Here is a 26,705-nt window from a genome sequence, read left to right as displayed (position 1 = left end):
TACATTTCTATCAAATTCATTCTCTTCCACCTATTAACCAACTTGCAATCCACAAGCCATCAATTTATTCTTGTTAGAAGCATTCTGCAAACCACCACCTGCTTGGTCACTTACTTTCTTCTTGATCCTCTTTCATGACTTCATCATCTCTAAGAAACCTAAGTAACTTCATCATCCTTCATGCCCTATGTACCCTCAAGGACTGTTCAGGCTACTATGAAAGCGCTACATGATTGTTTACATTATTAATAATTTCTTATAAGTAATTTTCGTTCAAATTATTATTTGGAGGCACTCTAATATTGTCATATCTAACATTTCATTCTTCTAAGGCACTTTTGAGTGAATCACTCCATATAGAACTTTGTCTTTCTCTGGGGTTTTTTTTTCTTTGCCATCTTGGCATCAAACACCTGCTTCCTTAACCTTTTTTCTTAAAGTGACCCTACCACCTTATAGCCAATCTCCCACTTTCCTGAATGCTAACAATGTCTAGTTCCTTCTTAATATCTTCATTTTTGATATTATTCTGCTGTTAATGTTATCCTTTCACTCCCCTAATCTTTCTCAGAATGCTCATATCCCATTCATTTAGGAGGAACTAAAACGATCTCTTGTATTGTCTCACCATAGTGCAGTAGGTCCTGATGACATCCATTATGAGATAATAAAACATCATCTCCCATCTTCTATCGATCTCCTTCCCTTACTATATAATAGGATAACACAGGAAGAGTTTCTGGATTCTTGGCATCTGTGCTATCAATTGTCATTGCTATTCCAAAACTGGGAAAGAATTCAATGCAAGCAAACAATTATTGCCCTATTGCTCTTACCAGCTGTCTTTGTAAGATTTTGGAAAAAGTTGTGAATGCATGGCTTCTATAGTACTAGAAAGCAGCAAACCTTTTTACAATACACGGTGTTGTTTTCATAAACATCGTTCAATATTGGACCATTTGATCCGTTTAGAAACATGTATAAGAAACTTTCCTGAAATGATCCAGCTGAGTTTTTCAAATTCGAATGGGAAACATGTTATCTACTCATATCAAGAAGAATGTGTTCCTCAAGGATCCGTCTTTAGTGTGACCCTGTTTACTATCAAAGTTACTTAATAACTGAATAGTTTCCTTCCACAGTAGGCAGTGCTCTTTATGTCAGTGACTTCACAATTTTCTGTCACTCCTGTAATATGAGGGTCATTGAAAGACAATTTTAACAAGCAATTGATCATGTCTCTTTGTGGATTCTTAGTATGTTCTATCATATCTTCATGTTTTCAGCAGAAAAAACTGTCTTTACATGTCTTCTGCAAATGTATTCAACATCCAGGTCCCAATATGAGAATGGGACAAAGTATTATTCCAGTAGCACCAGAGGCCAAGTTCTTTGGACTCATCCAAAGAACATTGACAGAAAACTTAACATTGCTTACACACATTTGTCATCTTAAGGAAAAGTGCAAAAAAGCATTGACTATCTTTCACACTCTATCCTTTACTGATTTGAGTGCAGATCAATCTTCATTGGTTCATCTTTATTGTGTGCTTATATATTCAAAGTTGAATTATGGGTCTCAAGGCTATGGTTCTGCAAGGTAGCCTGCAATGGTTGGTTCTTATTCGCCACCATCATGGTATATGGATTGCTATTGGTGCTTTTCACATATTGCTTACCCAAAGTCTTTACATTGAAGCAAATGAACCAGCTATCTCACTTAAACTAAAAAGTCAAATCCTCTTAACTATTCCCTAAAAATAAGATCTCTTCCAGAGCATCCTACATGGACTGGGATCTGTTTTCTATAGCGGGAAGTTGAATATCATACACATCAAACTGCCACACATTCCTTTGGTGTGTGTGTGTGTGTGTGTGCTACAGAATGTTATACTTCATCATCTGTCTATCTGCAGCTGTTTAATGCACATAGAGCAGCTCACTCTGATTTCTTGCCATCTATACTAATGGTTCTAGATATGAGACCTCATTTGGTTGTGTTGCTGTGTCAAATTTTGCAGTAAAACTTTTCACTAAGGCATTTATGCTTTGGTGTAGACACCAAACAACAGTGGCATGCTAAACATTTTGCATGGACGTGATCACCTGTATCAAGGACGATGCAATATTACAATCAATAGCATGTTTCACTGAATGCATCCAGATAAGTGAATAACATAACATCTATACTATGTCATTCTGAAAATACACATGGTGATTCAACATTCAAGACAGTCTAAAAGTTAATGTTTGTGCCCTAACATGTGATACTCTATGGATCTTTTGTTGCTTCTAAAGGATGTAGTGTATCATAGAAAACCAGATACACTGGTGGCTCTTCAGAAAGAAATTGAAACAGCATTCACAGCAATCCCACTGGACACTTTGGCCAACATTGCCCAAGCAGTAGTTCACCGTAATAAGTGTCTGGATGCTAATTGTAACGACTTTGAGCACCTCATGTAATTGTAGAAGTCAAAGATAACTTGTATTCATTCCTTGATGTCTGTATAAATTTAGTATTACAATTTTAGAGAGAACAGAGAAGTGAGAGCAGTTGGACGGTAGTTCGTTGGTTGACTTTTATCACCTTTCTTTGATATTGGCTGGATAGTTGTAGGGTAGATGTCAGTTGAATAGGACAGATTGAAGAGGCAAGAGTAGGTGTTAGTTCTGAGGCACTATTTTTTTTAGCACAATAGGTGGGATATCATCAGGACTAGATGCCTTATTTGTGTTCAGGTTATTAAGGATTCTTCAGATTTCTTTCTGGCAGAAGACTGTGGGTGACATGGAAAGAGCTGTTCTGGGTGGAATGGAGAGAACTTTGCCCAGGTCATCAGTGCAGGAATTAAAAGAGAAGAGAGAGATGTCAGTAAGTCAGTCTTGAGGTGAGGTAACAACAGTACCATCCAGATTTGAGAGTGGTGGAAACCCGGGTGTGCAAAAATTGAACCCAGTGGCCTTTGCAAGAAGACCAGAAGGAGCAACTGGCCTTTGGACAGAATGCAAGTTTTCAGCATTTGGTCCATTCAAAGTCTGATTTGGATTTGGTGATGATCCTTTTACTGCTGTAGCATAGGCAGTATGAGCAGCTGGAGTTTTGGCCTTGAGCCATTCGTGGTATGCAGAAGTTTTTCTTTTACTGCGTTGCCACACTTTTTAAGAACCAAGGCTTGGATGTTGGCTGTGAATTTGGAGTGGAATGAAAGCCTTCATCCCTGTGAGAATTTCTGTTTTCTGTTATTCAGTCTGAATAGGTATTTGGATCAGATCCTGAAAAAGTAGATGCACTATGGAAAGGAGGAATAGTAGTTACAGAAGTCATCCCATTTGATGCTCTTGTAGTGCCAAAGGATACAAGATTGAGAACTGGTGGTTCTGTGGTAAAGGAGACTTGTATGAGGTTGTGTTCTGAGCTAAAGAGGAGAATTGATGTCCACAGTACTTGGAAGGAGCTCTTGTTAGGAAGAGATCAAGTCTGTTGGCAAATTAGTGGGGGGTTGTCAGCTATTCTGATAGGGTGATTAATGATTCTGTGATAGGTCATTACTAATGGCAAACACCTTGGCACCCCTGCCTGCTTGATCATTGAAACAGGATAGGGGAAGCCAATATGTGTATCTCTCTCAAGCTTTAGAGAGGGAGTGTTGAGGAGGTCAGAGTGGTAAATGGAGAGTTTGCAGGGCGATAAAGAGAGCACATGAAAAGGGCAGGTTTATTTGGTAGGGAATTTTGAGCCAAAGCAGATCAAACAATAGGGATTCGAGGTGTCAGTTCTGATGAATGCACAAGTTCTTCCCTTGTGGTGGAAAGAACTGTGTAATGTGTAGTTCGGGCAGTTAAGGTGGACAGTGGTTGTTGAGGTTGCCAGTTAGATGACTGTAGGTGTAGTGGTGGTGTACATTGTTTATATTGCTTTTTAGATCAAAGATGTTGGTTAAGTGGATGTGGAAACTTTTTTTTTCTGGTTAGAATTAATATTGTTTTTTTTTTTTTTTTGTTTCTTTTAACTATTTTTACGGGAGAATTTTTGTGATCCACAATAACATCGCATTTCCTTTTGGGTGTGATCCATTGAATGTGGTGAGGAAGTGATAAAAAAAGAACTGGGGCATACAGTGAGAGGTGATAAACATATCTACCATACAGAGGGAACTGAGTCTACTGTCCATGCGTGGCCTTGACAGTTCCCTTGCAGTCACTGTTTTGGTCTCTCTCCAGTCACAAACTGGCGATATACATGGCTGCAGAATTTGACACTAGCTGATTAAGAAGCCTCCAGATTCATTACTAACTTGTCCAGTCCCATGCACTACCCATCACCCGTCCTGCGGAACTGTTTTACTGCTGTACTCTTGAATCGAGGAGGATCCAGGTCCCCCAACATGCGATTGGTTTGTTGTTGAGGGTATCTCTCACTGCATGTGGGAAAAGAGTAGGGGGACAGAAACCTGAACCCTTGCTCTACTGATCAAACATGACTGCAGCCACTTCAGGTCTCCAATAAGCAAGATGGTACCACCTAGAGGTTTAGTCGGCAATGCTTGACAGGTTTGTCAGATGTGGAAACAGGCAATACTGCTGGAAGGTGGTGATGACCTGACTGCGAGAGGCTATGTATTGCATGTGGACAAGCACTTTTAGTAGCTAATTTGTGGCAAAGTGATAAGAAACAGAGGTATAAATTCTCAACATCTGGAATTTAACCTTTCAGAAGGTTAAATTCCAGATGTCGGGAGTAGAGCTCTCATACTTCTTATTTTACAAATAGGGAATAAAACAGAATGTGATAAACCAATCCCTCTGAATTATGCGGAGAACTGACCAGGGCTTCTGACCTAATGTCCAATCATCACCTTCTTGTGGTGCACCCTGATGGGTATTTACTTGGATACTGAATGAACGAGGATGGGCAAGCAATTTGAGATTTAGCCGACCAAATTGTATTCTTATTGGCTAAACCAAAATAAAAAATGATGGTACAACATGACAAAATTTCATGCCGGCTGGGGAGTGGCCCAGTTAAACAAGGCCCCGTTGTTTTCACCAGGGAACCAGGGCGATCAGCGAAAATTCAGCTACTGGAACAAATCTGAAAACACACCCCAACTCAACATCACCAGAGTTAAAGATCGGTACTATCAACATAAGAAGCCTGAATGGCATTAGATAGCTGAGGAATTAGATAAGTACCAGATCGACATAATAGGGGTGACTGAAACAAAAAAGACAAAAACTGGTGAGATCTTTCTGAGCAATAAATACAAAATATTATATTCAGGCAATGACAATCAAGGAAAAAAAGGAGTAGCCATAGTATTCAACACAAAATACGAGGCTAATCTTCTTGAATGGCAGCCAGTCTCAAGTAGAGTAATGTGGGCAAATGTGAGAATGGGAACTGGACAACGAGACTTATTTGTGCCTATAGTAACACAGAAGTTTCTACTAAGGTAGAACTGGAGGAATTTTTTGAGGCTTTAGAGAAAGCAACTGACACAATGAAAAAGGAAAAGTTGGTATTTGTTGGGGATCTAAATAGCAGAGTAGGAAATGATTGTGAGACATACAAAAATATTTTGGGAAAATTTGGAAAAAAAAAAAGCTAATAATAATAGCAAATATCTGTTGGATTTCTGCTCAGGACATGGACTGGTTATTGCTAACACCATGTTCCAACATAAAAATGTGCACAAATTCACATGGAGAGAAGACGCAAAGTCTCATTGACTATGTTATTGTTGATAGTGATGTCTTCTCCCTGGTGCAGGACACCAGAGTGTACAGAGGATTTGAAATTGGAAGTGATCACTATTTAGTCTTGAGCAGGATAAAATTGAATTTCATATTGAAAAGAATAACATGTAAGAAAGTTTTAAAGCAAATAAAAGTTGAGCAGCTCTCAGATGTGAACTGTAGACTAAAATACACAAAGATTATTGAAGAAAAAATGAAAGAGTTTGAGAACAGGAAACAAACCTTGGAGATTCAGTGGCAAGCCTTGAAGAAAACCCTGATTGATTCAGCTAGAGAGGCAGGTGGTGAAGTTGTCTGCAAAGACAGAAAAATTAGAACTCCATGGTGGACATAGGAAGTTAAAGAGGCAGTGAAGGAAAAGAAGAAAGCATATCAAAAGTTCCTTGCAAATAAGTCAGCTTGTGCTCTTAGAGAATACAGAGACAAATTCAAGAATGCTCAACATGGTGTAAAACTAGCTAAACAAAAGTCATGGGAGGACTTTGGGAAGAATATAGAAAATAAATGTCAAGAAGGTGGCAAAATGTTCTTGAGGTTGTTGAAGAAGCTTAGGAATGGAGGAAAGGGTGCTGTAAAAGAATTTAGAGATGATAAAGGTGACATGAAAACGGGAGAAAAAGATATCCTTGAAGTATGGAGTAATTACTTCGAAAAATTGCTAACAAGCAGTGATGACAGCACAGTGCTAAAAATCACTGACCAGGCATGCAGTCAGGAATACATATCCATACTTGAAATAGAAAAAGCCATCAAAGACTTGAAATGTGGAAAGGCAGCAGGATTTGATGATATTCGACCAGAAATGCTGAAGTATGGTGGTATAAAAGTCTTACAGTGGCTGCACTACATAGTTCAGAAAGCCTGGACAGAGGGACGAATTCCCGATGATTGGATTAGAGCTCTCATAGTACCCATATATAAAATGGGAAATAAAACTGAATGTGAGAATTACAGAGGTTCCCTACTAAGTGTTCCTGACAAGATCTATGCAACTATACTTGAGAAACAATTGAGAGGAATTGTGGAAGAAAGTTGGATGAAGAACAAGCTGGATTCATGCCAAATAGAGGCTGTCAGGATCAGATCTTCACTTTACGAGAAATGGTCGAGAAAGCATGGGAATATAACAAAGATCTGTATTTAAGGTTTGTCAATTTGGAAAAGGCATATGGCATGGTGCTAAGAGAGAAGCTATTCAATACGCTACAGTTATATGGTGTCAATGGGGCATTATATCAAGCAATACTTAGTCTTTATTTGAGTTGTAAGTCAGCAGTTAAAACTGAAGGAAGTATAGGAAGATGGTTTAATGTTAAATCTGGTGTGAGACAAGGATGTACATTACCCTCTGTTATTCACTATCTATATGGATCACATTATGAAGGAAAGTGGTATTAAACATGATATAAAAATTGGAGATGTTAATGTCAGCTCTTTGCTTTATGGGGATGATGTTATAGTTCTAAATAAATCCGCTACTAGTCTGCAAGGTTCTCTGACTAAATTGAATAACTGTTGTAATAGATATGGTATGAAGGTCAGCAATAAAAAGACAAAGACAATGAAAATAGGTAGAATTGTTGTGAATGGAGAACCTGTGGAACAGGTAAAACATTTCAGCTACTTAGGCACGATTTTTACTAAAGATGGTAAATTCAGTATAGAAATAGACAACAGAATCAGCAAAGCTGGTATGGGGGGAAGTCAATTGAATAAATTCATATGGAATAAGAGAGAAATTAGTCAGAACACTAAATTATCTGTATACAAGACAGTGATCAAAACAGTTTTAACTTATGGATCTGAGAGCTGGGTCAGAAGTAAAACACTTGACGAAAGACTAGAGACCGTAGATATGAGAGTCCTGAGAAAGATTAGATGTGTGAACAGATGGCATCAAAGGCAATATCATATTAAAAATGAGGATATTAGGAAAGAACTTGACATTGTCAGCATCCAGGAATGTATTAGCAGAGCTAATCTCAGGTGGTATGGTCACTTAAACAGAATGGGTGAAGAAAGATTAGCAAAACAAGTGTTCTCTGCCAGGTTGGCAGCAAAATGACCCAGAGGAAGACCAAGTATAGGTGGATTGATACGGTACAAAGTGCCTTAGACGATAGAAATATAAGATCTGATAATGTTGGAGTCTTGACAAGTAACAGCCTGATTTGGAGGAAAATTGTAGATAGGTAGTTAGTAATGATGTAATTTTTTTCATGTAGTACTATCATATCCTGTACACCCGTTGAGGGTACATGGCAGGAATTTGATGATGATGATGAATATTCGGGCATTTCTGGTCAGATATCATCTACTCCTGTTGTGCATTCATTGTGAATATTTTCTACTGCAGTTTGTCAGTGCTTGTTTCATTTAACAGTGTTTGAAAGTAATAACTCCAAACACTAGAATATTTTTTGGTTTCATGTCACCGTTATTGTCTTTTACTTGTACAGTATTCTTTCCTCCATTTCTAAGCTGCTTTAATATCTTCCAGAATTTTGCCACCCTCCTGATATTTATCTTCAGTATTCTTCCTGACATCTTTCCATGATGTTTAGCTACAGTATTCCACGTAGCTCTCTTACATTTTTCTCTGTAAAGCTGCTAAAAGTATGGATGCAACGTTTTTTTTATGCTTCTTTTTCAAGAACACTTCTTTAACTTCTTGTGTCTACCATTGTGTTCTTATTTTACTATCCTTGCAGATAACTTCACTCCATGCTTTTCTAGCTGAACCAATCAATGTTTTCTTGAGTTTGCTACTTAGACTCCAAGGTTTATTTCTTGTTTTCAAATTATTTCATTTTGTATTGAATAATGTTTGTATATTTGAGTCTCCAGTTTACCTGTAAAAACTGCTCAACTTAAATTCTTTTTAAAACTTTCTTACATGCTGTTCTTTTTGATGTGATATTCATTTTTATCTTACTTAAAACCGAATGATCACTAGTTTCAAACATGTATACCCTTTGTATTGTATTTGTATTGTATTGTGTTTGCATTGTATCGTAAACCAACATCAAGTATTGCTGTCAACAATAACATAGTTAATGCAGCTTTATTTATTACATATGTATTCTAATCTTTATTTTGTAACATGGTGTTAGTAATGAATAGTCCTTATCCTGAGAAGAAATCTTTAGGCACCAACCATTATTATTTGCCTTGCCCCTTTCTCCAAACCTTTTTTGTACATGGCAGGATTCATTTCCTATACTGCCGATCTTCATTCAGCAAGAACCACTTTTTGAAGTTTTGAAGTTTGCCCACATAACTTCTTGAAATTGCTTTTCAATCTAGAATTTTATCTTGATGTTTGGTGTTGAATGCTGTCGCTATTCATTCATTCACGTTTCTCCCCCCACAAAAAATGCAGCCCTAAACAAAATAATATATATATATATTATTAATAGTAACCTGGGTTTCCAAACTTATTTTCCTGCGTCAAAACCCACCCTCTGTGTTTCCTCCCCTCGTTTTTAAACAACCTTTAGCAAGATCTTGGAATTGGAAGGCATCATAGGACCAAAAACAAGGTATGTACAAAATTTTTTCCACCTCTTTTATTCTGCCATAATTGCCTTCTATACTCACCCATAATGCCCTAAAAATATATATATATACCCCTTTTTGAGTAATGTTAGCCAATGTATTAAAATAAGGGACACTCCTAAACAAAAACAGGCTATAATAGCCATAATTATATTAATAGTGTTTAAGAGGCGTAACATTGGAATTTTCCCAGAAACTATACTTAATTCATTCATTCATTCATTTCCATAATCACTATTGCTAGATATATATCCTATGCTTATTATTTAGTAGAATCTCATTTGTTTTTGTATCTGATGCCAATTATGTTCATGTATTTTCCAGTTTTTCTGCAAGCTCAGTTTCCTTTTCATTGATGTTTCTTTATGTTGATGGTTTCTTTCTTCTGTTCTTCTTCTAGATATCAAGTTGGAGTTTGCTCTAGTAGCTGACTTTAGACTGTTTGTCCTAGTTCCCTTGTTTGAACAGGCAATGTACCAGCTGGCATGAAAACTTATGTTGTACGATTGTGTGCATTTCTGGTTGAAGCTAATGGAGAGTACAGTTTGGTCAGCTAAGTCCCAATTTGCTCGGCCATCATAGTTTGTTCAATACCCAGCAGATACCTACTAATGAGGCACACCACGTGATGCTGAGGATTGGGTGGTAGGTGAGAAGCCCACTTAGTTCTTTGCATTCCTTAAAGGTGATGCAGTGATCTCCTCTGTGTTATCTGGCTTTAACACTGAACAACCATAAGATTTATGCACCTAAAAGGTTAAGTGCATTGGTTAAATGCATCTGAATGGTGCATTATAATCACTGAGAAATATTGATATATGGGCTCATTTCTGTTCATATATAATTTTCTACAGCCAGCTTTCCACATTTCAGATTTCTGATGTCCTTTTGTTCCTCAAAAACTGATATGTATGATTGCATTCCTCTTGAATATTTCTTACCACAGTCTGTAGTAATCTTTCAAAGTATATGTGAATTGACTCTAGACAACCAGAATATATTTGTCTTCATTTTGTACATCATGATTATCATCTCTGATCCCTTTCATACTCTTTCCTCCATTTTTAGGAAATTCCCTCCCTCCTTTTGTTTTCTCCAGTAGTGAGCCTCGAATGTTTCGTTCTTGTTTTTCAGACATTGTCATCCCCCCCCCCCAATAACATTTGCATAGTTGAGCCTACAGTTCACGCTCTCAAACTTTATCAGCTTTGATTCTTTTTAACTGGTTTTTCCCTTTCAGTCGTTTCCGACTGTGGATGACTTTGTAGGCATTGCTCACAATTCCTGGCGAGATTTTTATAGTGTAGTTCACCATTGCTTTCCCCAACTCCACAATTTTATCTGGGTCGGGACCAGCATATAGCTGGGATGTATTCATGACTGTAATCCGTGTGTGTTCACAGGGCCGGTTTGCCTGTTCTGGGGGACAAAAAACCCGAGATTCCGGGTGGAAAAAACCCCTACCTACATAAACACTAAATTTGCTGTGTACAAGATGTTCAAACAAATTTTAACTTATGGATCTGAGAGCTGGGTTAGAAATAAAAGGCTTGATCAAAGACTGATATCACAGTTCTGAGAAAGATTAGTGGAGTGAATAGATGGCATCAGTGGCAGTACCATATTAAAAATGAGGATATTAGGAAAGAACTTGCCATTGTTAGCCTTCAGGAATGTGTTAGTAGAGCTAATCTCAGGTGGTATGGTCACTTAAACAGAATAGGAGAGGAAAGATTAGCCAAACAAGTGTGCTTTGCGAGGTTAGCAGGAAAAAGACCCACTAAGATATAGATAGATTGATATAGTAGAAAAAGTCTTAAAAACAGAAATAGAAGATCTGTTAATGTTGGAGTCTTGACAATAACAGATTCATTTGGAGGAAAACTGTCAATCAGAAGTTTGTAATGGTGTAACTTTTTCATGTAGTACTATCATAATTGTAATGTGCATTCCCTGAGGTTAACATACCAGGAATTTGATGATGATGTCATACTCTTAAATAAATCCAGTATATGTCAGCAGGATTGCATAATAAATTGAGTTACTACTCTAAGAAATTGGCATGAAACACAACAAATAAAAAAATATGCTGTGTAGACAGAACATTGAAAACATTAACTGAATTTTGAATGGAGAACTTCTGAAACAAGTAAAGCATATCAGGTCTTCAGACAAATTTTAGTGAAGTTGTCAAATTAAATATGGAAATAGACAACAGAATTAGTAAAGCTGGGTATGGTAGGGAGTCAGTTCTCTCTCTCTCTCTCTCTCTCTCTCTCTCTCTCTATATATATATATATATATATATTTTAAAACATAGATTTAATGACATAAAAAACCAAGATAACTTATAAAGATTTTAATGAGAATAATACAACTAGTTTCGGCTTATAACAGCCTTCCTCAGGTATTCGTAAAGGAAAAGAATAGTAATAAACATTGAAGTATCTAAAACAACTGGAAATTACAGGTAAAAATTGCCACACATAATTAATACATAAAAAACGTTGTATTTTTTCATGTTGTTCTAACAGGCGTGCCATTGTTTATTGCAAGTATGCGTGCAGACTCACATGAACGCCAATATTGAATAACTGCAGCATGGCTATCTGGGATGTTATAACTCAAATTGTTGTTTAAGTGGACAGGATTCAGCAAATTTCCCTTGATTCTACAATTTTTCTCTCAAACTCATCACAGCAAAAAATATTTTCTGATCTATCCCAGCAAACGGAGTGGCTTTGTTGATCATCATTAGTATTATTTGAAAAAAGAACATGACTGGATAACGCAGTTGCATGAGATCTTTTGTAAGAGATGTCTCTCTTATGCTCTTCTATACGTTGTTCAATAGATTTGTTAGTTTGTCCAAAATAAGGGATATTGCAATTGCACCATAATTTATATACCTGAATATTTTAGGTAGTGATGAGTAGGCTTTGGATGGCTGATCAGAGAACGGATTTTAGGAAGTGTGGTGAAGAACGTCCTGATATTATATATTTTTTAAGGAATTTAGCTAATTTTATAGCTAATATATATATATATATATATATATATATATATATATAATATATATGGGAAATGAGAGAAATTAGTTAAAACACTAAAGGAGCTGTGTTAGAAATAGTTGATCAAAGAATAGAAACAACAGCCCTGAGAGTTTAGGGGAGTAAATATATGGCTTTATGGCAAAATCATATGAAAAATGCAGAAACTTGCAATTATTAGCATTCAGTAATGTTTGAGCAGAGCTAATTTTATGCAATTTGGTCATTAAACAGAATTCCATCTGTGTAGAAGCTAGTTGGTGTTCTACCTTAGGATAGGAGAAGCGAAAAAAGGTAAATGTGACATGCATTGTGAAATTAGCTCAATGAACATGAAAGTAATCATTATGGAGTATTTCGGATACGGGGACATTGGCTGGAAGGATTTATAGGGCAGAGGAAGTAAAGGAAATAGAATTTATGCAGCTGTTGAGAGATAATTACCTGATTTGAAGATACCTAGAATTTGAGAGTATTAGATATGTTGAATAGCACCAGAGAATGTATCGATAACCAATGTAACTACTTTGCTTTTGATGAGGAAGAGTGAGCATACAGTTTTAACTTGGGAGGTGGTTTACAACATGCTTGGGAAACAGCTTGGACCAATGTCATACAGGTAGTGTTGAAATGGTCATGGATTTTCAAGAGAAACAGTTTTAGATTACTTAGGGTTAGGAGGATAAATCAAGTAGAAGTTAATCATGAGCTACAAGAGAAGAAAATTATGTAGTGGGTACATTAAGAAAAAAATTGATCTGCAAGACTGGACAATACAAAGCCCAGTCAAGAAGAGCAATTAGTATGGTGAGCAAGAAAAATTGGATTACGATGGTGGTCTGAAAAGTTCTCGGCCTAACAATGAAAAAACGACTTTATAATTTCAAAATTAATTTTCTTTTTCAACATATTCTCCCTTAAAACAAACACATTTATTCCAGCGATGCTCCAGTGCCATTATCCCATCCCTGTAGTTGTTCTCAGTAAGATTAGCAAAATACTCCACTACAGCTGCAATCACCTCTTGATTCAAAGAAAAAAGCTGACCTGCGAGGAAGATTTTCAGTTTTGGGAAGAGATAGAAGTCAGAGGTAGCCAAATTACAAAAAACTAATGTAACATGTACACGAATACCACACAATACTAAGCTAACCATGCGGATGACTCTAAAGTCCTATCTAGGTGGTGCGCCTTCTGTGGGCGATTGTAGGTGGCCTAGAATGTAAGGTGGGATCTCTGATGATTAATTTTCCCCAAATCTTCGGACGTTTAATGCAACCATATTTATTTAGATTTGGTTGATTTCTGAGAGCTACTGCAGATTCTAAAAATAGTCTCCCTTTTTTGAATTTACTGTGGCAGAGCGTGGATCCCACCCCAAACTTACTATCATTATCCGTTTTACAAAAGATCAGCTCTCTCTCAATGCCTGGAGTTTATAAAGTACCTTGTTCCTGTAAGCTGGTGTACTTTGGACAGATGGGTAGATCAGCAATCATCCGCTTAGAAGAACGCAAGTCATACCTCTGCAACCACGACTATGGTCAGTCAGGCCTGGCTGACCATGTCTTGGATACAACCCACAGGATCTCTTGGGGGAAAACCATCATGCTCCACTACAGTAAATTCAAAAAAGAAATGTCACCAACATCCTCACCCAGTCGTTGTCTCCAAGAAGTAATTTAGCATCCAGCCAACACATGCTCTCAGGAAATTAATGAAAGCCAGTAGTATCGCCATCACCAGAGCAGATAAGGGTAATGCCAGATCGATTATATTCGATCATGGAATATAATCGAAAAATGGAGATTATTCTGAGCGATCATGCTACTTACATCCACTAGAACACAATCCCACAAAAAAACAAGTCAGAAAATTAAAAAACATACTTAAAAAAAGTATCTTCCTGGCCACCAGACATTACGAAAAAAAACTCAAAACCTTTCTGTTCCTGTCCACCCCCCCATGAATGTACGGTTTACCAAAAATCCACAAACCTAACCCCCCCCCCCCCAAGACCTATAGTAGGTGCCACAACATGCATTGCTAAAAATTGTCAAAACAGCTGACTAACCCTCTTCCTCCTCCCCCCCCCCCTTACTGGACTTACCACATCTTATATATATAAAAAAAGTCTGCCTATTTTCAAACCTTAATAGAAAATCAAACTTAAAATGACACAGACATATTGGTAAGCTTTGACATCCACTCACTGTTCACCAACGTTCCCTTCTTAACACTCTTAGATTCTGAAACTCCTGAAATCTTAGATCTCTTTTCCTTAGCCATCAATTCTGGGTATTTTTTTTTTTTTTTTGGAAGAACAAAATTTACAAACAGATAGGGGGAACTGCCATGGGTTCCTCCCCCCATCTCTCACCTCCTCTTGCCAATTTTTAATTAGACTCCTTCCTCAGTCACCTCAACATCCAAGAATCCAGTTTACGATGGAAAAGGAAAATAACAATGTTTACTCTTCCTAGACATCTTAGTTACACACCTTCCTAATGGGACACTTTCTTTCATTGTATATAGAAAACCTGCATGCACAGGCAGATGCATTCACAAACCCTCCCACCACCACCCTGCTCAACAATCATCATCATCATCATCATCATCAAATTCCTGACATGTACCCTCAAGGGGTGTACAGGATATGATAGTACTACATGAAAAATTTACATCATTACTAACTTCTTATCTACAATTTTCCTCCAAATCAGTCTGTTATTTGTCAAGACTCCAACACTATGAGATCTTATATCTCTATCGTCTAACGCACTTTGTACGGTATCAATCCACCTATATCTTGGTCTTCCTCTGGGTCTTTTTCCTGCCAACCTGGCAGAGAACACTTGTTTTGCTAATCTTTCCTCGCCCATTCTGTTTAAGTGACCATACCACCTGAGATTAGCTCTGCTAACGCATTCCTGGATGCTGACAATGTGAAGTTCTTTCCTAATATCCTTATTTTTGATATGATATTGCCATTGATGCCATCTGTTCACACCTCTAATCTTTCTCAGGACTCTCATATCTGCGGTCTCTAGTCTTTTGTCAAGTGTTTTACTTCTGACTCAGCTCTCAGATCCATAAGTTAAAACTGTTTTGAACACTGTCTTGTATACAGATAATTTAGTGTCCTGACTAATTTCTCTCTTATTCTATATGAATTTATTCAATTGACTTCCTAACACACCAACCAGCCATGTTGATTCTGTTGTCTATTTCCATATTTAATTTTACCATCTGCACTAAAAATCATGCCTAAGTAGCTGAAATGTTTTACTTGTTCCATTTACTATGGAACAAGTAAAACATTTTAACTTTATAATACTATTTTAAATATTTTAACTTTATAATATATTATAACTTATAATATGTTTACTATAAACATATTATAGTAACTCCGTTTAAAACACGGTTGACATTTTCAATGATTCTACCTATTTTCATTGTCTTTGTCTTTTTATTACTGACCGTCATACCATATCTATTACAACAGTTATTTAATTAGTCAGGGAATCTGGCAAACTTGTAGCAGATTTTTTAGATGTATAACATTGTCTGCATAAAGCAAAGAAAATACATTATCTTCTCCAATTCTGATATCATGTTTAATACCACTTTCCTTCATAATGTGATCCATATAGTTAATGAATAACAGAGGGGATAATGTACTTCCTTCAATTCTATTTGCTGACTTACAACTCAAATAAAGACTAAGTATTGCTTGATATAATGCCCCATTGACACCATATAACTGTAGTGTATTGAATAGATTCTCTCTTGGCACCTTGTCGTATGCCTTTTCCAGATCGACAAAACTTAAATACAGATCTCTGTTATATTCCCATGCTTTCTCAACTATTTGTCGTAAAGTGAAGATGTGATCCTGACAGCCTCTATTTGGTCTGAATCCATCTTGTTCTTCACCAAGCTTTTCTTTCACAATTCTTCTCAACCGTTTCTCAAGTATACTGGCATAAATCTTGCCTGGAACACTCAGTAGGAAAATACTTCTGTAATTCTCACATTCAGTTTTATTTCCCTTTTTATATATGGCTACTATTAGAGCTCTACTCCAATCATCGGGAATTCGTCCCTCTGTCCAAGCTTTCTGAACTATACAATGCAACCACTATAAAACTTTTATACCACCATATTTCAGCATTTCTGGTCAAATATCATCTACCCCTGCTGCCTTTCCACATTTCAAGCCTTTGATGGCTTTTTCTACTTCAAGTATGTATATATATTAATGACTGTATGCCTGTTGAGTGTTTTTTACCACTGTGCTATCACTGCTTGTTTCATTTAGCAATTCTTTGAAGTAATTACTCCATACTTCAAGGATATCTTTTTTCTCCTGTTTTCATGTCACCTTGGTCATCTCTAATTCCTTTTACAGCACTCCTTTCCTTCATTTCTAAGCGTTTTCAACAACCTCCAGAATATCTTACCACCTTCTTGATATTTATTTTTTATGTTCTTGCCAAAGTCCTCCCATGAATTTTGTTTAGCTAATTTTACACAGTGTTTAACTTTCTTAGATTTGTCTCTGTATTCTCTGAGAGCACAAGCTGATTTATTTGACAGGAACTTTTGATATGCTTTCTTCTTGTCCACCATGGAGTTCTGATTTTTGTATCCTTGCAGACAACCTCACCATATGCCACTCTGGCTGAATCAATCAGGGTTTTCTTCAAGGTTTAGCTCCTGTTGTCAAACTCTTTCATTTTTTCTTCAATAATCTTTGTATATTTTAGTCTACAGTTCATATCTGAGAGCTGCTCAACTTTTATTCGCTTTAACACTTTCTTATATATTATTCTTTTCAATATGAAATTCAATTTTATCCTGCTCAAGACTAAATAGTGATCACTTCCAATTTCAATTCCTCTGTACATTCTGGTGTCCTGCACCAGGGAGAAAACATCACTATCAACAATAACATAGTCAATGAGACTTTTCTTATTACTTGCCTCTTCTCTTCATGTGAATTTGTGCACATTTTTATGTTGGAACATGGTGTTAGTAATAACCAGTCCAGTCCATGTCCTCGGCAGAAATCCAACAGGTATTTGCCATTATTATCAGCTTTGCTCTTTTCTCCAAATTTTTCCAAAATATTTTTGTATGTCTCACAATCAATTCTTACTCTGCTATTTAGATCCTCAACAAGTACCAACTTTTTCATTGTGTCAGTAGCTTTTTCTAGAGCCTCAAAAAATTCCTCCACTTCTACCTTAGTAGAGCCTTCTGTGAGACCATAGGCACAAATAAGTCTCATTGTCCAGTTCCCCATTCTGATATTTGCCCACATCACTCTACTTGAGACTGCCTGCCATTCAAGAAGATTAGCCTCGTATTTAGTGTGAATACTATGGCTATCCCCTTCTTTTCCTTGATTGTCATTGCCTGAATATAACAATTTGTATTTATTGCTCAGAAAGGTCTCACCAGTTTTTGTCTTTTTTGTTTTAGTCACCCTTATTATGTCGATCTGGTATCTAATTCCTCAGCTAGCTCCCTTTCTTTGCCATTCAGGCTATCTTATGTTGATAGTACCGATCTTCAACTCTGGTGATTTTGAGATGGGGGTGTATGCCTTCAGATTTGTTCCAGTAGCCGAGTTTTTGCTGTTTGCCCTTGTTCCCTGGCAAAAAACAACGGGTGCCTTGTTTAACTGGGCAACGCCCCAGCCGGTATGAAATTTTGTCATGTTGTACCATCATTTTGTATTGTTTTAAACCAATAAGAATATAATTTGGTCAGCTAAATCTCAAATTGCTTGCCCATCCTCGTTCGTTCAGTGTCCTGGTAGATACCCAACAGGGTGCACCACTAGAAGGTGAGGATTGGACATTAGGGCAGAAGCTCTGGTCGGTTCTGTTCATTCATTTAAAGGCTCTGTGGAGGTCTCCTCTCAGTTATACAGATTTGACCCTTAAGCACCCCCTTAGTTACGATGGAAAAGGAAAATAACAATAGTTTTCTCTTCCTAGACACCTTAGTTACATGCCTTCCTAAAGGGACACTTTCTTTCACTGTATATAGAAAACATACGCTCACGTGCAGATGCATTCACAAACCTTCCCACCACCACCACCCTGCTGAACAATATGGCATTATTAAAACTCTAACCAAGAGAGCACACAATCTTTGTTCCTGTGGAACTGCCCTTTCAACTGAACTCAACCACATACACAACCCCTTCCTCTCCAATGGCTACAGCGATTATAGTATTTAAAAAAATAATCAGTTACTCCCCTATTTCCCGGCCATCTCTTCAGAAAGAGATCACCAGGAATATAAAAAAAAAGAGTTCAGAAATGCCAGCACCATACGCTACAACCGTGGCACATCAGAAAAAATAGCCAATATTTTAATTAAGTACAACCTTTACACAGCATTTAAGCCCCACCACAAACTTACTACCCTTATCTGTTCTACCAAAGATCAGCTCCCTCCTCTCTCGGTGCTTGGAGTTTATAAAGTACCCCGTTCCTGTAATTTGGCGTACTTTGTACAGACAGGTAAATTAGCAACCATTCGCTTAGGAGAACACGTCATACATCTGAAATCATGACTACGGTCAGTCAGGCCTGGCTGACATCTTGGATACAACCCACAGGATCTCATGGGAAAAAACCATCATGCTCCACCACAGTAAATTTAAAAAGGGGAGACTATTTTTAGAATCCGCAACAGCTCTCAGAAATCAATCAAATCTAAATAAATACAGTTACATTAAACTTGCAAAGATTTGGGAAACATTTTTCATCAGAGATCCCACCTTACATTCCTGGCCACCTACAATCGCTCATAGAGGATGCACCACCTAGATAGGACTTTAGAATCATCCATGTGGTTTGCTTAGTATTGTGTGATATCTGTGTATATGTTATATTAGTTTTTTGTAATCCCTGAAGATGTTTCAGTCACTGAGATGAAATAAACGAAGTATTAAAATCTGTTCTTAATCCTTTCTGAGTGCTGTGTACAATCCTTTAATCCTCCAACATGAAGTTCCAACAATTCATAGTGCAGATCCCTTAATTTTCCCATTTACCAAAACACCTTTGTGGGCAGGTGCATTATCCTTATGAAAGATGATTTTTTTCTTCTGCACACCGGGTCTTTTCTTCTTTGGTGCTGAACAACTGGCTTCTGTCCACTCTTTTACCTATTGTTTGGATTCTGGTGTGTAATGGTGAATCCAAGTTTCATCCATAGTAATAAATCAACACGAAATCAGTTTTATTCGTGTTAAAACACTCCAAGCACTGTTCAGAGATTTTCCTGTTAGTGCGTTTTTGATATGCTGTGAGCAATCGCTTCACCCATCTTTCTCATGAATGAAAGGTTGGTTCAGCCACGTTTAAACTCAGCAGCCACTTCTTAGTTGTCGAAAACGAAGGAGAAGAGTGTCCATAAACTTTTATGAACTTCAAGTGAATTTCTTTTAGTGTTTACAAAGAATTTTACAAATGTGCAATACTAAATTTTATCCATTTCAAGGAATACAGACAACACTTTTGCTTCAGACAGCTGTATAAAACAAATTACTTATAGAATGACTTGCAATTTCACATGGATGCTTATGACAGATGTATGAACTTAGAATAAAAAAATCTTGGCGATGGTATTACCATCTATGGTCGAAGCTGAGAACTTTTCAGACCACCTTCATATGAGAGAAAATTAGCCAAACATGCTAAATGAAATCTCAAAGAGCTCTTACTCTGTGTGGTTAGTCAAAGATAAAACGATGAAAGGATAAATTTAATGAATTCTGATGATAGGGAATTGACAAAGGACAATAAATAGTCTGGTTACTTGACATGCATTTTGCAAGTATATACCACTCAGGTAGTGTTACAGGGATTCAATATGAATAGAGAGGCAGATAAACTGCAAATGTTTATGTTAGTACTCATAATACACTTTAATTGAATTGTATTATGAAATGAAGTCAGCTTTCCTTCTCTTCTGCTAACATCCAACTAGACAAATACACAAAATACATTCACCACCACAACTATGGTCAGTCAGATTAAGCTGACCACCTTGGATATCTTGCACAGAATCAGATGGAAGAAAACTATTATGTTCCATTACAGTAAAGACTTTTTAGAATTAGTAGCAGATGTTTTAAATAAACAGCCTAATCTCAATAAATATAGTTGTATTATACTTCCCTAGATTTCGGAAACTATTGTAGGCCTCCCATCGAACAACAGCACTCACAGAGGGCCTCCCTCTTAATAAGACTTAAGTTATTATCTGGTCTAATTTTATTTCTTCCACTCGGGTGTTTTTGTGTGTGTTATTACAGTTTTAACGTTATTCCTGGAGATATTTTTGTTGATAGATGAAATATTGAAATGTTAAACATGCTGTTTAATTATTTTTCTCTGTGCTTTAGTTATTCCATTATGAGTGTAAACCAGCACCTAAGCCAGGGGTTTTCAACCTTTCAGACAGTGCGGGCTGCATTAAAAATTTCAGTGAAGCCCACGGGCCACTAAGCTATACTGCAGTATTTAGAATTGTAAGATGCTTTCCAGATTCACAAGGAATGCTGTGCATTTGATACTTTACATAAAATCCTATAAAAATAAACAAACTTAGCTTTAAGAGCGAAGGTAGGAGTCGGGTTCGTGATAAGTAAATACAATCAATACTTGAAAAAAGATAATTTAATGAAGAAAACATTCATTTTTTACAATGTCAATGGGCAACTTGGCAATGGTTTTCCTTGACCAGCTTGTCGATGTTGGCATCAATGTTGGAATTTGCTATGCACAGAGTTTTTCTGTCTTGGACTTCACATGCTTCATTCTGGAAAAGAACCGCTTACATAAGTATGTGCTTCCTAAGAAAGTGCACATCTTCAAAACATGCTGGCAAAGATTAGGGAATGTCGGCTCAGAAATGTAGTGTTTGTAAAATGTAAGCAAGGGCACATTGAATAATTTTTCTCTCAAATATTGTTTTGGAGTTCAAGCAGCTCCATTTATATACTGAGCCTGGCATTTCGGCAGCATTGACACTGATTGGCGTTGAAAATAAATCTAAAGAAGGCCGTTGGTTACAAAAATTACTAAATCTCTCTTTGAACTCACTTCGTAGCACTGCTAATTTTGTAGTGTGTATTCATCAAGAGACGAACAGTTTCACTCAGCAAGAAGCTGAAAATGAGAAAGCTGAAAAGCAAGAAGCTGAAAAAGCTTTGATGTGATCAAACAGAGTGTGCACCAGTTGATCTTTGGATTGTAGCCACGTATTTAGGTCATTCATATGCAACGAGATGTCGGTCACAAAGGCATAGTCTGTCATCCACTTTGGATTGTTAAATTCTGCAATCAGATTCCTCTTGGTTTGCATGAACTGCTGTATTTCGCTCCTTAAGTCAAAGACTTTTAAGAACCTTCCCCTCTGCTCAACCAACGCACATCACTATAATAAGCGCCATCGCCATGATCAAATTCGCACTCTTGGGTCAGAAACTCTTGGAATTCATGATGATTCAATCCTCTTGCCCTAATAATGTTGATGACAGTCACAATAACTTTCATGACATTCTCAAATCCAATAGTTTTCACGAACAAATTCTCTTGGTGGATTAAGCCGTGGTGATGGACGAAATCTTTTCCTTTTAGTTCTGTAGAAGCTCGGCAATATTTTCCGTAGCAGCGCAACAAACCCTTCGTTCTTTCCTCCCACCATAGCAGGGGCACCATCATTTACCACACCCTCAAGGTTGGTTTAAGCTAATGTCAAAATGCTGAAACATTTTCTTGGCGGCTTCAAGAGTATCAGTGCCTTTCGTCATTCCCTTCATTGGTATGTGCGCTATCATTTTTTCTGTCACATTGAATTGTTGATCAATGCCATGGACAAAGATAGCCAGTTGTGCTGTATCCTTCACATCTGTACTCTCATCTAAAGCAAGTGAATATGACGTAAATTCGGATGACCGTTTTTTTTTTTAAAGTTCCTTCAATGTCATTGGCAAGTTCTTCGATATGTCGTGCTACAGTTACCCCAGACAGACTCGGTTTTTTTAAACACTTCCTTATTATTTGGGCACAGAATATCCCCATCAGCAATGAGACACTCTTTCACAAATTCATTGTCCAAGAAGGCTTTTGATTTTTTAGCAATTTTTTTCAGCTGTTACATAACTTTGATGCACGCTTCGCTCTCTTCCCTCTGCCATTTAAACATACCCTGCTGGCATTTTAAATCAATTTGGAGACGATTCACTTTGTCCACACAAAGCTGTCCTTGAAGGTGATCGAAATTGGACGCATGCTTTGTCTCATAGTGTCGTTTTATATTGTATTCTTTAGATACTGACACTGACTCCCGATAAATTAAACACGCTGGCTAATCGTCAGTCGTCACAAATAAGTACAAATTGGTCCACTTTTCATTAAAAACCCCACAAGAATCGCTTGATTTATGCTTTTTACTCGTAAGACACCATAATGATGGAAGGTGACTGAACCCAAAAAATTATCCAAAATGGCCATGTAATGGTTATTATCCACTGAATATGTCTCACACTAATGCAAAAATGGCTGACATGATTAGCCTGCTTGTTCTTATACATGAATATCACACTGTTCACAACTGACTGACTCTGGATGAAATCCTATTGTATTTATATGAAAATAACGAAGTATTGAGAACCTTTGAGATGTATCTGGAAGGCACTAGACAGCACACTCGAACAAACTACTGCTTCAGCCATCTACCTGCAATGTTAGTACTTAAGTACTGCTTGACGCTGGTAGGTGGCTGAAGAAGCATGTCTATTTGATATTTATTTTTATAGGATTTTATGTAAAGTATCAAATGCACAGCATTCCTTGTGAATCTGGAATGCATCTTACAATTCTAAATACCGCAGTATAGCTTAGTAGCCCACAGGCTTCATTGAAATTATTTTTTATTTAATCGCGTTTTAATGGCTTTAGTGGATGTTAAGTAGTTATTTTTTCAAAATGGCTGGCGGCCACAGCAAAGAGCTCTGCGGGTTTTGTGTTGACGACCCCTGACCTAAGCACACGTGCATTTATGCTAATAAATCTCACTAGTAATATAGTCATGAGGATGGATGAGATGTCATCTTATTTGTTACAAGGGAGTGAAAGAGAAATAGCAGTACAGTTAAGACTCACTTTCTACAATAATGTGACAACTGAGTTGGATAAGGAGAATGACTCAGCCACAGTACTGCTGGATATCCAGCAGTCGTGATTATTCTGCAGTGAATTCTGCTATGTAAGATGGAGAATGGGGGATCAATGCAACACTGGTTGCATGGATAAGAGGATGACTAATGGACAACATCAGAGAGTAGTGCATAGCAAAGTTGAATGAAAGAAGGCAGGTAATTAGTTTGTCCACAGAGTTCGGTACTGCTACTGCTGTTCATTTTGTACATTAATGATGTTGGGAATGATTTGATGGTGTGTAGGGTAAGGGGGTGGGTTTTAGTAAACTGGAGAGAGAGTGAGAGAGAGCAGTGTTTATTAAAGGTGATATAAGGGTCCTCTAGTCTCAAATAGGCTGGTGATTTGAGTAAATTATAGTGGATACCAACTCATTCTATCAGTGTAAAGTCATGCACTATTTTAGTATGAAAAAACTAGAGGCTGTTTATTGTAGATTGGAACTGAACTGCTAGAAATTGATGAGGATTTTGGGGGTGGTAATGGTGGGCAGAGATTTCATTCAGAGACCATATTGCGAAAGTCGGTAAAAATCTTAACAGGTCACTTGAATGTTAAGAAACTCTGATAGTCTGAATAAGGAAGTTATTATCCTTCTTTATTATTAGGCTTTGATATGACCATATCTGGATTTATTGTACACAGTTTTGGTCATCTGGGTTGCTTGAGGTGTTTATAAATAAATGCAAAATAAATTTTCCAATATATTACTGGATGAGAGAGAACAAGAAATCAAGAAAATGTCTGATTAGCAAGTGTGTAAGGACTAGATTTTTTGCTGGAGGCTGGCGAGTGAGTGGCCTGGATTGCTACATGGTTGTGAGTGCTTGATAGGTGCACTATGATAGGCATTGTGTTCAATAATTTTTAGGATGGTCCTTGTTTGATGAGTCATTGAATTCCATGGAAATACCCATGTGAGAGTAATAACAATTTCATGTACAGCAATCAAATTTTTATATTTTATTTCTTCAATTTAGTTTTAGGAAGTCTGAAGAATTACAGATAGAGAAAGCTACAAAAAAGAGGCCACGGAAAGCAGGCAAAGAAGCAAATAAAAAGGCTAGAAAAAGATCCTTATTTGCCGTAAAAGAAAAACAGAGGAAATTTTCAAACAAAAGAAAAGCCATGTGAAAGTAATGTATGTCAAATGTCAATAAAAATGTAAATGCTTAACCTGCTTGTTTTATTCATATTTATCAAGGTTTCAGAACCATAAAGAAAATGCATTACAGAGCTGTATCAGTTCGCTTTAAAATTTACTCTTAATTAAGTAATATGAAGATTTTTACATGTAACCTATGCGATTAAATATAGCAACATAAAGTATGAAAATAGCCAATTTAAACAGCATGATAACTTCTGCAATATTAACCAAAAACTTTTGACTACATTTCATGGTCACCTCAGTGCAAGTGCATTAAAACCATAATGATATTATATTAAACAACTATAGCTTCCAAATTCATATGCCAGAGGTTTATCAAAGAATTGTCCCCATTGACTACATACTGTAAAACTACCACTTTCTTCTTCTTCCATCTAATATCAAAAGCCTTTTTTTTTATTATTCATTCTAGAATTCTCTCTGCTTTTTTTTTTTTTTTTCACTTGTGCTGAATACGTATAGCATCAGAATTACATAAGATACTTAGAAGTCAGACACATCTAGTCTAATTCATTATATTTCTTTCAGGCACAGTGTCCAGGTGAAAAAGATTAGTCATATTATAAAAGCAGTTTTCTATTAGAAAGATTTTATAAAGGTATTTGTGAAGCTCTGATTCCTCATTGTATAACAGACCTAAAAGCCATTGCTTGCCAAGAAACTTGGCTTGGGGTTGGCTGCACTTATGTTTAATATCTTCATAATTACTTCTTGCTTTTGTTTGAATGGCCATTAGACTTGGGCATCTAATTTTCCATCCATATTATCAATCATTGTAGATCCTTTAACATGTTCTTTTATGCATGCACTTTCCTTTAAAATAGCATTCACTGTTGAAGCAGTGAGACAGGCCTAATTCCCATGCAACATATGACAAACTTTGAATTGTTTTATACTTCTTAGTCATTTTCATTTTATTTCTAAATCAATTATGCTTTTCTAGCATTGCCACTTCTTGCACCTTCCTTTGGATGCTGTAATAAAAAAAAAAATAAATAAATAAAACCCCACAATGACTGACACTAGGGTTAAAGTGTCATATATGGTAAGCATTTATTTAACTATTCTAATTCATTATCAGCACAAACTACTGGAGGCTTATGCTGTGCTTGTATTTTTGCCATACTAGTCAGAACTTTCTTTTATTTCCTATAGTATGCAAACTATGCTACCATGATTTCTTTAAGCTAAGACCAGCCGGCAAACATTTACAGAAGTCAAGTATTATACAAGTCGAGGAGTGGGTGTGTGCTTATTATTTTATTTTTGAATTCTTTTTTTTTTTCCTTCCCTGATAGTATTAGAGATTAAGCTATCCTCATGTGAAGTATACGGTTTGTTTTTTTATTGTAACAATCGGTAATCTTTTATGCAGACTACATCTATGATAGATTGTATCAATTTTACACTATATTACTCTTGTTGTTCTTTAATACGGTAACAACCCGCTTCGTGACACTTTGTTTTACGACTATTCGCTGCTGCATTCACTGATACAATGGTTTTAATGAGATGACACTCTCATGAATCAACCAACGTGCAGTTTCATGAAATGTTTCTTTACCACATTCTTGTTCAATGCAGCAATCTATGTCTTGGCATTTCACTGTGAATTAAAAGCTGTAATTTAATTTAGAGGGTGAATTCATTTAACTACCTAGGATGTATGATCACATGAAAACGAAAAAGATATAAACTTAAAAATTGCAAAATATTTAAAAATAACAGGCATAATTGATTCTATATTTAAATGAAACCTAGTTCAAAAACAAACCAGATTAAAAGTATACAGTACATTAGCCTTACCAGTCTTATTGTATGGAAGTGAAATCTGGACAATAAAACAAAAAGACAAAGATTAATAATAGCAGAAATGAAGTTTATGAGAAAACTGCAAAGTATACTCAGAGAGTGGTTTAT

At 36.7% G+C, this 26,705-nt stretch overlaps 1 protein-coding gene across 1 annotated transcript in view; it reads left to right on the top strand.

Annotated features, from left to right (window-relative positions):
- Positions 1 to 24,793, top strand: part of LOC150107865 (ribosome biogenesis regulatory protein homolog) — a 285,588-nt gene extending 260,795 nt beyond the window's left edge. The window contains exon 12 of the mRNA XM_090415397.1: positions 24,598 to 24,793. Coding sequence (XP_090271523.1) covers positions 24,598 to 24,751 — 154 coding nt within the window. The 3' untranslated portion in view covers positions 24,752 to 24,793. The remainder of the gene's footprint in view (positions 1 to 24,597) is intronic.
- Positions 24,794 to 26,705: the final 1,912 nt, after the last annotated feature.

The sequence above is a fragment of the Typopeltis vanoorti genome, chromosome 3, assembly GCF_054136105.1.
Source record: "Typopeltis vanoorti isolate ZY-2024b chromosome 3, IOZ_Tvanoo_1.0, whole genome shotgun sequence".
In the NCBI taxonomy this organism is placed as follows: Eukaryota; Metazoa; Arthropoda; class Arachnida; order Uropygi; family Thelyphonidae; genus Typopeltis; species Typopeltis vanoorti.
This window is presented reverse-complemented; position numbering and strand designations above follow the sequence as displayed.